The sequence below is a fragment of the Pseudorasbora parva genome, chromosome 9, assembly GCF_024679245.1.
Source record: "Pseudorasbora parva isolate DD20220531a chromosome 9, ASM2467924v1, whole genome shotgun sequence".
In the NCBI taxonomy this organism is placed as follows: Eukaryota; Metazoa; Chordata; class Actinopteri; order Cypriniformes; family Gobionidae; genus Pseudorasbora; species Pseudorasbora parva.
The window spans coordinates 19,356,452-19,366,986 of record NC_090180.1 but is presented as its reverse complement, the minus strand read 5'-3'; the positions used below and the strand labels follow the sequence as shown (position 1 = coordinate 19,366,986).

Below are 10,535 nucleotides of genomic sequence, written 5' to 3'. Positions count from 1 at the left end.
CCTAAAGTTCGGTATTTAATTCAGTAGCCTCTTTAATATTCTGTTTATTTATCTAGGTCGTTATATGATAGTACAGTTCTATTTCGCACTGGTGGATGTTATGTTTAACTTCTGCAGATTTCTGATTATGAAAGCAGTATTTTGTGTCTGACCCAATGCGGTGTCTCTATGGCGAACAGCTGACTGTGGTACAAATGTCACTGCGCATGAGCGGAAGTAGTTGCAGGGTAGAGAGGGATAGCGGAAGAGGGAGTCTGGAAATCACAAACATGGTAAATGTAAAAATAAAATTAATAATAATCAAAAAAACATTATTTTACTAATTTGCGTTACAATCACAAAATACATATAAGCCGCTACGACGAATCCCGTTGAGTTATTAAGATATTTTGACGACGACATTCCTTTAAATGTCCCTTGCAGGAGAGTTGGTTTATTGATGAATTAATTTTTAGACAGCTCTGCAGAGCAGGTAACCTAGCTTTGAAGCTAGCGAGGTCAAATCTGTTGGACAGCAGAACTGTCAAGTTCATGTTATAAATGAGAAGTCGGACTAGTGGGCCACAGTACACTATTATTTGTTTGATTATCGCTTATAAAACCTAATGCAAACAGTGTAAAATGCTGCTGTGTTGCAGTTTAGCAGACAAACGTCTTCGTAGAAGTGTTCGTGGTGTGTATATATTTGTCAGTATAGTGCAAATAAGTTATTTTTATTACCCTCGATTAAATATATAATTGTAGGTGAAGATAAGCCAATTGGAATCTAATACCATTGTGATATGCTGCAGTTCTAGTCACTGTGATTGATATACATTATCTTACTAACTCAATCTACCTTTATTGTCCCCCTATTACAGAACAAGCTGAAATCCTCTCAGAAGGATAAAGTTCGCCAGTTCATGATCTTTACCCAGTCAAATGAGAAAACAGCTTTGAATTGTTTGTCTCAAAATGATTGGAAACTAGACGTTGCTACAGACAACTTTTTCCAAAATCCTGACCTCTATGTACAGAATCTAAAGGGAACGCTAGACCGGAAAAAGTTAGAACATCTCTACAATCGGTACAGAGGTAAGAATTCAGCAGAACATGTATGTTACTTTCCCGTGTCCTATTTTCCTGTGATGAAGCTGAATTTTGAGCATCAATAATCCAGTCTTCACATCACCCTTCAGAAATCATTATAATATAATGATTTGCTGTTTAAGATACATTTCGTATTATTATCAATAAAAACACAGTTGTGCTGCTTTTTTGTGTGTAAACTGTTTTTATCCCCCAAGATTCTTTGATGAGTAGAAAGTTAAAAACCTCAGGTTAAAATACTTTGTGTAACATACATTCATTTCATAAACGTCTTTACTGTAAATATTTGATCAGTTATATGTGCTTTTCTAATTTCTTCTTCTTTTTTTATCTTACATGCACCAAACTTTGAATAGCATTGTATAGCATTGAATAGCATTGTATTTTCACAACTTAAAATAGACACGCACACAAAAAAACCCTGCACATATACACACAATATATATAGGAATGAAATTCATTCCAAATGTTTGACCAGTATTGTGTAGTAAATATAAAATATGTGTTATTCTTACGTAAATTGCAATTGCACTAATGTAAGAAAATATAAACTTGTGTCGTACTTAATTTTGTATTCTTTTTTTTTTACAGACCCTCAAGATGACAACAAGATCGGTATAGATGGAATCCAGCAGTTCTGTGATGACTTGGGACTTGATCCAGCCAGTATAAGTGTACTGCTAATCGCTTGGAAGTTTCGGGCAGCTACACAATGCGAGTTTTCCAAACAAGAATTCATGGAGGGAATGGCTGAGCAAGGGTACTTTTTTTGTTCAACGTATCAGAGCTCTCTGAATCATTTTTACCAATCACTGCATGGTTTGACTTTGTCATTGTCTTGTCAAGGTGTGACAGCATAGAGAAACTCAAAGCACAGCTGCCTAGGATGGAGCAAGAATTGAAGGACCAAGGGAAATTTAAAGACTTCTATCAGTTCACATTCAACTTTGCTAAGAATCCAGGACAAAAGGGCTTAGGCATGTGTTGGGTTCTTTATCATTTGTTACTTTAATTTTTGCATAGTTAACTAGTGTTTTTTTCAGTTTTATTGTTTTGTTTTTCTCTAGACCTAGAAATGGCAATTGCATACTGGAATTTAATATTGGCTGGGCGTTTTAAATTTCTAGATCTATGGAACAAATTTTTATTGGTGAGTATCTTTCTGTTCCTGGCTGTAAGTTGAATTTTTAATCCTGAAATGTATAATGTTTGCGCCACTAGCATCACCAAACTGGTGGGAAAAATGTCTAAAATCACAACAGTAATTTTGATAATAACATTCCTTAATTTTACCTTGATTTATTAATTAATTGTTTGACAGCATCAAAAAATGCATCATGCTTCTTTGATTGTCTAAAGGCTAGAATGCACTACCCGACTTTTATTATCTGAACAGATTTTATTGATTTTAATCATACACCCAGTGCAAGGTGACACCAGGCACAACACGTGTTTTTTGTGCTATTTTCTGCCCAACGCTTTTATCATTTTCACGTTCATCTGTTCACCCATGGGTTTGCTGGTGTGGGAAAACTAGGTGTGTTCAGTTACATTGTTGGGGTGTTGTAATTTTGAGGCAATTGAAAACGACTCTGCCATTGACCAACAAAAGTCAATAGCCCAGTATTTTTTGTGTTATTTAAAAGGCACGTTAGTAATATGCGCCCTATAGGCGGGTGCATAAAGCGCATACTCTGCTTATTATACACACGGCGCACACCACGCAGTAGCACACAAACATTTTTTAATATTAATAATTAATAAGGATAATAAAGGATTCCTCTCTGGAAAAGCATTCAGTCTATAAATAGCAAGTCCTCCATGGTGCAAGCACAACTGGCTTTTAAAGGTAATGGGAGAAGAGACTAATTGGGTTTTTGCACGTTACACCCAAAACACCCATGACTCATTAAGAGACTAGGTACAACCATTTTGGACAATGCCCCTGGTGCACCGACAGCTTTTTTTGTCGTTAAACTAGTATAAGTGGATTGAGACACACCCTAATTGCACCTGCGCCATGCGCTTCAGACCATGCGCTCAGATCATTAAAATAGGGCTCCAAGCATCAGACTTTAAGAAATGTTATAGAGATAAACTGGGCATCAAACACTAAATGACTGAGCTACCAGACTTTTCAAGTCAAACACAACAAACTTACAAAACATACATGTCATTGCTAGGAGACACAAGACAATTGAAAATGAGATGTATAATCTGAAGATAAAAACAATTCTGTGCCCATCATACACTGCACAATTATTTGCGTAATCGGTCAACTTTTGTTTGCCACAAATACTTCCGGCAACTGGCATTGACACGTACAGACTCTAAAATAAAGGCAAAGATCTGGGCAAAATTTGTGTAGTGTATTCCAGCCTTAACATGTAAAAATAATGTGTTTAATCACTGAAGTCTGGGTGATAACTTTTTTTGTGTGCATTTGCAGGAGCATCATAAGCGATCTATTCCCAAAGACACATGGAACCTTTTGTTAGATTTCAGCACGATGATCACAGACGATATGTCAAACTACGATGAAGAGGGTTAGTTGGAATTTATTTCACTAATTTAATCTCTTTTATTTTATTTAGAAAACTAGTTAACATTCTCAGGCCTGATTTTCAAAGACAAGCTTTGATTAAACTAGGATTAGGGCTATTGTTCAATTAGGACATCTAAGTAACTTTTATAAACACTCCTTATGTAGTGAATTTACTTTTACCTTCCCAGGGACACCAATTATGTAGTGATTTTACTTTCGTCCATACAAGGACGCCAAGTAAGGTAGTGAATGGGACTCATGTCACTGCTGACGTTGTGATTTTTGGATCACACTTCACTTAATTGTGATTAGAGTACATCAGATGACCACCTTCCCCTCTCTTAGTTTGTGACCCTAGTCAAGGTCTTTTACCTTGGCTGTATGAGAAAAATGGAGGCTGTTCAATCATTTTAGATTGAATGTAACATGGGGAGAGTTGGCCAGCTGATCTATCTGATCTATTTGTGAGATTTCTAACTTGTAGAGCCTCGTCTGTATTATCAGCACAAGACACAAATAAAATAGACTTTATTAACAAAAGATAAACAAGAAAAACTAGCACAACTACTAAATGATTACAATGAATGATAGAGGAGTAAAGTGCGTAAGATACATGTGATTGAGTTGAGTGTGGCTATGGAAGAGTTGCGTTATCTTATGGTAAGATAAATAAACAGATGTTTCTCTGAAACTAAGGTGAAGAACCTTATTATGCATCAAAGAAATAAACGAAAGATTATTTGTTATTAACTAGCAACAGTTATATTACTTCTAATGTAAATTAGAAAATCATATACTGATAATATGCAACAATGCTAAGGTCTCTAGAAAAAGGTTTTGTTAAGTGATATTTTCATTTCACGTGGTTGAGTAAGCAGTCCAATGGCGAATGATTCTTCCACTGGTTGTGCTGGGTGTTAATGCAGTGGGGAAAGGAGCTGTAATCCATTTCAACAGTCTTGAACATGAAGATCTGGGAGATGCTGATCTCCTGGGGCACCAAAGGGTCCTAAAATCTGGAACACGCAGATGAGGCCCAGAAGTAGGTGCAGAAGGTCCTTAATCTGGAACACGCAGACGAAGGAACCTTAAAGTGAAGGTTTGCTCTCCTGAGCTTAACCTTGTTACAAATGTTTCTGTCTTCTGCCTCTCTGGGCCTAACATTCAGAACTTGGTCCATCCACTTTTGTCTCTCTGGCATGGAGACTCAGGATGTGCCGTATCATCATTGTCTCTCTGGACTAAAACTCTGTGTTAATGTCTCTTTCCTCACAGACTGGAGGCTCAGAATATGTCTGTATATGTTGCTGCTTCACAAGATGTAGACTCAAAACCTTGGATCTTTTGTTGTCTCTCTGGATAAACCAGAGGCTCAGAGTGTTACGGTGTATCTGTTATGTTTCTCTAAAGGGGAGACTTAGAACTTGGATGCTCTGTTACAGTCTTATCCTTGCCGGACAGACTCAGAACATTGTTGATCTGTCTGTATCTCCCTAGGGGAGACTCAGAACAAGATGTCTGTTGAAAGGGTACCTTTGTCCCTTTCCGACTTGGAGGAGATTACAATTTGACGCTTCTCCATTCCAGTGTTGTGATTGGCTGCTGGCATCAGAGGGGGCACACAGTGTGGCCCATCCTTCTTTCCCCCGTGGAACTAATTTGCATACTGTACACAGTTGTCTTTAATGTGTTTAGTGTTTTTAAATTTACCAATGCATTTCTCACTTTCCAAACCCCCATCCGAATACCCTTGGCAATATTTGAAACAAATAGACGTCAAACATGATGGAAAAAGATTGAAGTGTCATGCGTACATTCATTTCTTCATTAACAGCTGATTCTGTGTTGCATTACAAATAGCTGTTACCGAAAATACTTATTTCTCTGAAAAAGTATGGAATGTGTCGTTTATGTGAATGGATTTAGGTGGATCATTGTGGTGTTACTTTGTTTTACCCACCACTGCTGAGATTCTGAGGAATTTTTATGGCAGTTACAGACCAGGACATTAGGGATTAGTCTCTAGATGGGTAAAGGGCAGAAACTGCAAGTGGACCAATGAGAAGTTCTGTCTTTCCTGGGTTTGATACCAGAGGTCTTCTTCTTGCCCTCTAAGAGGTGTCTGGCTGTTGTCCCAGCATCTTTATCTGATGGCGTTGGACAGTTTGTTTGTTTTAGTTATGTGACATGACATAACATGATCCAATCAAAATGTAACAAACCTTTGGCCATTTTTTATGCTGAGAGGGGCCCGTCCATAAACTGGCCCCTGGAATGTGCTGTCCACTACACTACAAAAAACCACAATACTGGTGTGCCTCTTGAGACAAAAAATCGCACTGGCATATTTTATGGCTGTACACGTTTCTTTCAGTTAAAACAGCTCAAACATGCATTTTAGTGTGGGACTAGACTTAAAGGTATAGTTCACCCAAAAATAAATTCTGTCATAATTTACTCACCCTTTGTCATTCCAAACCTGTAAGAACTGTGTTCATCTTCAAAACACAAATGAAGATCTTTTAAAGGGGTGATGAATTGAGAAATCCGCTTTCCATTGAGCTTTTGATATATAAAAGGTCATGGTAATATAAGAATATCCTCTAACTTTCAGAGCTGAAAACTTCCTTGTTAGTCAAAGAAAAACTTTTATAGACACCAGGCCCAGAAAACGATCTTGTGCTTCAATCTTACATCATAGCGCTACGAAACACGCCTCTACATCACGACTAATCTAGGAGCCTCGCCCACCGACTCATGGAGGTGATCGGCTCGTGCTAGATAGCCAACAACAATAAACATGCCGAGGAAGATAGCAAGATATTGCGCTATTCCTGGTTGTGGAAGAACACAGTCGCATAAGCTTCCTTCGCAAATCTTATCCAATCCTAGCCATGTGCGTTTACTTCCAAGTCTCCAGTGCTGCACGTCCATCAAAACCTAGCGTTTTGGAAAGAGTCTCAAAACCAGTGTAGAAAATTTTGGGGAGCTCAAGTTTGCTTGATGTGTGAGAAATAATGAGGTTCATTCTTGTGTTACGCAGCACAATTGACACATGAATGAACCTCACTGTTTTTTGCGGAACTGCAAATGTGCTGTGTAACACACGATAATGAACCTCATTGGTTCTTGCTGAAGCCCAACTGTGCAGCGTAACACGAGAATTAACCTCACTGGTTCTTGCAGAAGCTCAAACCTGCTGAGTAACACATAAATGAACTTCACTGGTTCTTGCGGAAGCTCAAATGTGCTGCATAATACAGAAGAATGAACCTCATTGGTTCTTCTGGAAGCTCAAACATACTGTGTAACACACATAACTCAACCTCATTGGTTTTTGCAGATGCTCAAATGTGCTGCGTAACACAAGAATGAACCTCATCGGTTCTTGCGGATGCTCAAACGTACTGCGTAACAAAAGAATGACCCTCATTGGTTCTTGTGAAAGCTTAAACGTGCTGCGTAACACGAGAATGATCCTCATTGGTTCTTGTGGAAGCTCAAACGTGCTGTGTAACACAAGAATGAACCTCATTGGTGCTTGCGGAAGCTCAAACGTGCTGTGTAACACAAGAATGAACCTCATTGGTGCTTGCGGAAGCTCAAACGTGCTGCGTAACACAAGAATGACCCACATTGGTTCTTGTGGAAGCTCAAACGTGCCTAACATGAGAATGATCCTCGTTGTTTCTTGCGGAAGCGCAAACATGCTGTGTAACACGACAATAAACCTCATTGGTTCTTGCTGAAGCCCCAAACGTGCTGCGTAACACACAAGAATGAACCCTTATTGGTTCTTTAGGAAGCTCAAACGTGCTGTGTAACACAAGAATGAACCCTTATTGGTTCTTTAGGAAGCCCAAACGTGCTTCGTAACACAAGAATGAACCCTTATTGGTTCTTTAGGAAGCTCAAACGTGCTTCGTAACACAAGAATGAACCCTTATTGGTTCTTTAGGAAGCTCAAACGTGCTTCGTAACACAAGAATGAACCCTTATTGGTTCTTTAGGAAGCTCGAACGTGCTGCGCAACACAAGAATGAACCCTTATTGGTTCTTTAGGAAGCTCAAACGTGCTTCGTAACACAAGAATGAACCCTTATTGGTTCTTTAGGAAGCTCAAACGTGCTGTGTAACACAAGAATGAACCCTTATTGGTTCTTTAGGAAGCCCAAACGTGCTTCGTAACACAAGAATGAACCCTTATTGGTTCTTTAGGAAGCTCAAACGTGCTTCGTAACACAAGAATGAACCCTTATTGGTTCTTTAGGAAGCTCAAACGTGCTTCGTAACACAAGAATGAACCCTTATTGGTTCTTTAGGAAGCTCAAACGTGCTGCGTAACACAAGAATGAACCCTTATTGGTTCTTTAGGAAGCTCGAACGTGCTGCGCAACACAAGAATGAACCCTTATTGGTTCTTTAGGAAGCTCAAACGTGCTTCGTAACACAAGAATGAACCCTTATTGGTTCTTTAGGAAGCTCAAACGTGCTGTGTAACACAAGAATGAACCCTTATTGGTTCTTTAGGAAGCCCAAACGTGCTTCGTAACACAAGAATGAACCCTTATTGGTTCTTTAGGAAGCTCAAACGTGCTTCGTAACACAAGAATGAACCCTTATTGGTTCTTTAGGAAGCTCGAACGTGCTGCGCAACACAAGAATGAACCCTTATTGGTTCTTTAGGAAGCTCAAACGTGCTTCGTAACACAAGAATGAACCCTTATTGGTTCTTTAGGAAGCTCAAACGTGCTGTGTAACACAAGAATGAACCCTTATTGGTTCTTTAGCAAGCTCGAACATGCTGCGTAACAATATAATGAATCTCATTGGTTCTTGCAGAAGCTCAAACATGCAGCACAACACAAAAACGATCCTCATTGGTTCTTGCTGAAGTTCAAACGTCTGCGTAACGCAAGAATGATCCTCATTGGTTCTTGCTTAAGCTTAAATGTGCTGCGTAACACGAGAGCAAACCTTATTGGTTCTTGCTGAAGCTTAAACGTGATGTTCATTCTCGTTCACAAGATCCAATAAGATTTGTTCTCACGTGTCAAGCAGGTTAGGTTGAGGTTTAATGTTTAAAATGTGAATAAAAGCCTAAATTCAATCTGTTCATCTTATAAAGTGACCGTGTCTCTACAGAAAATCTGGACTAAACCACATATGGATTAGTTATAAAATCTTTTTATGAGCTTTTTGAAGCATTATAGTAGTAGTTACATAGACTGTCAATGGAGAGACGGAAACCTCTCAGATTTCATCAAAAAGATCTTCATTTGTGTTCCAAAGATGATCAGTTTGGAATTACATGAGGGTGAGTAAATGATTAGTAAATGAATTTTCAGGTATAAGTGAAATAACTCTTTTGTCTGTGAAGCTGGGGACAACGTGTTATGGTTATGATTTGTTTTAATTCTTAATCACGGTAGTAAAATTTAAATGAAAATTAATCTCCTTAATGAAATGCCAGATTTTTTTTTTTTTTTTTTTTTTTTAGGAGCGTGGCCAGTTCTTATTGATGATTTTGTGGAGTTTGCGCGGCCGTACATTGGAACCAAGAGCACAGCTGTATAAGTACATTCCTTCTGAGGGACGTCTGGACCTCACAGAAAACAAACAGCTTCTGCTGAGCACAGAGGACTGAACCGAGATCAGCATTGCCTTTTCCAAGCCCTCAGGACTGAGACATTTATACAAACCAGAGACATTAAAGGCATCTTTTCTCTTCAGTCATCTAATGGTGATTTGGGCTTTTATCTTTTGGGGCCATTTTTGTTGTTTTGTTTCGACTTCATGATCTTATTCAATCTCTGGGACTTCAGTGGTCTCATCCAGATGAAGCAGTTTGTCGAACAAGCTGTCACAGATACAGTTAGGAAATGTCAAAATCTTAATTTTAATTCTCCACGTGCATTCTTGCTTTGAATGTTTCTTTCCATTTTGGTTTTTATGAAAAGGATACATTAATGTTCTTTGATTGTTCTCTCTTTTTTTATAAAATAGAGTAGCTGGTGTCTTGAGAGCCAGTCACATATGCTTTCTTTTTTTGTGTTTTATTGTGACTTAATGTAATTTTTCTGTTGATATCCAGACAGTGATTTCACTTTGCTTGTTTGGTTTTGATTAAATCGTTAGGTCATAATAACTGAGAATATTATATTTTACAATCCTAGAAATAATATTAATTTGAACATTACCTCAGTTTTCCTTGATTAATGACTCCGTTCGATGTATTGATATGCTGTGTTTGCAGTTCATTCAGCACTTTGATAAGTCACATAATCCATACAATAAAATCAGGTTATAGTTGATGAATAAAGTCAGATGCCCTTGAAAATATTTATTTCTGTGTGGTTGTCAGAAAATATTTTCTCACAAAAATCTAACTTTCTTCATCATTCACTCACCCTCATGTTGTTCAAAACCTGTGTGATTCTTGTGGGTTTTTCACTGACCCTAAAACAAAATATTTGGAAGAATGTCGGTAACCAAACTGACTTTCATTGTTTTGTTTAAAAAAAGGCATTGCTTGAAATATATTCCTTTCATTTATAAGAAAGAAAGCCTAAACTGGGTTGGAACATGGACCGTAAATTATTTTTTAATTATTATTATGCTTGAACAACAAACCAACATACACTTTGGAGCCAGGGGAGCAAATAGCATGCATGCATAAAAGGAACACATAAAGAATGAGAGGCAGTATTAACATTAAGTGATCGTTTTGGCTTCAGTTTTTAACAGGAGTGCTGCAGGCTTGGGTTGGAATGACTTGAGTTTTGGAAACTATTTACTCACCCTGATTTCTGGATTTAAATTAGTGTCTGTTTTGATATTTCATTATAAGTGCTCTTAATATGGAAACTTGTTTCCACCACAAAATAATAATAAACGTTTT

The 10,535-nt window shown here is 38.0% G+C and overlaps 1 protein-coding gene across 1 annotated transcript; it reads left to right on the top strand.

Moving 5' to 3' along the window:
- The first annotated feature begins 184 nt into the window (after nt 1–184).
- dcun1d1 (DCN1, defective in cullin neddylation 1, domain containing 1 (S. cerevisiae)) lies at nt 185–9,976 on the top strand. The gene is made up of 7 exons (XM_067453169.1): nt 185–272; nt 861–1,074; nt 1,681–1,849; nt 1,936–2,066; nt 2,157–2,239; nt 3,539–3,635; nt 9,135–9,976. Exons 1-7 carry the CDS (start codon nt 195–197, stop codon nt 9,209–9,211), a joined length of 849 nt encoding a protein of 282 aa, XP_067309270.1. The 5' UTR covers nt 185–194; the 3' UTR covers nt 9,212–9,976.
- Nucleotides 9,977–10,535: the final 559 nt, after the last annotated feature.

Excerpts from the sequence above, each read along its gene's own strand:
- dcun1d1 (XM_067453169.1), top strand. The coding sequence starts at position 195 with ATGTCACTGCGCATGAGCGGAAGTAGTTGCAGGGTAGAGAGGGATAGC. Across the intron at positions 1,850-1,935 it reads GAGGGAATGGCTGAGCAAGG|GTGTGACAGCATAGAGAAAC; the intron begins GTACTTTTTTTG and ends TGTCTTGTCAAG. Across the intron at positions 3,636-9,134 it reads GTCAAACTACGATGAAGAGG|GAGCGTGGCCAGTTCTTATT; the intron begins GTTAGTTGGAAT and ends TTTTTTTTTTAG.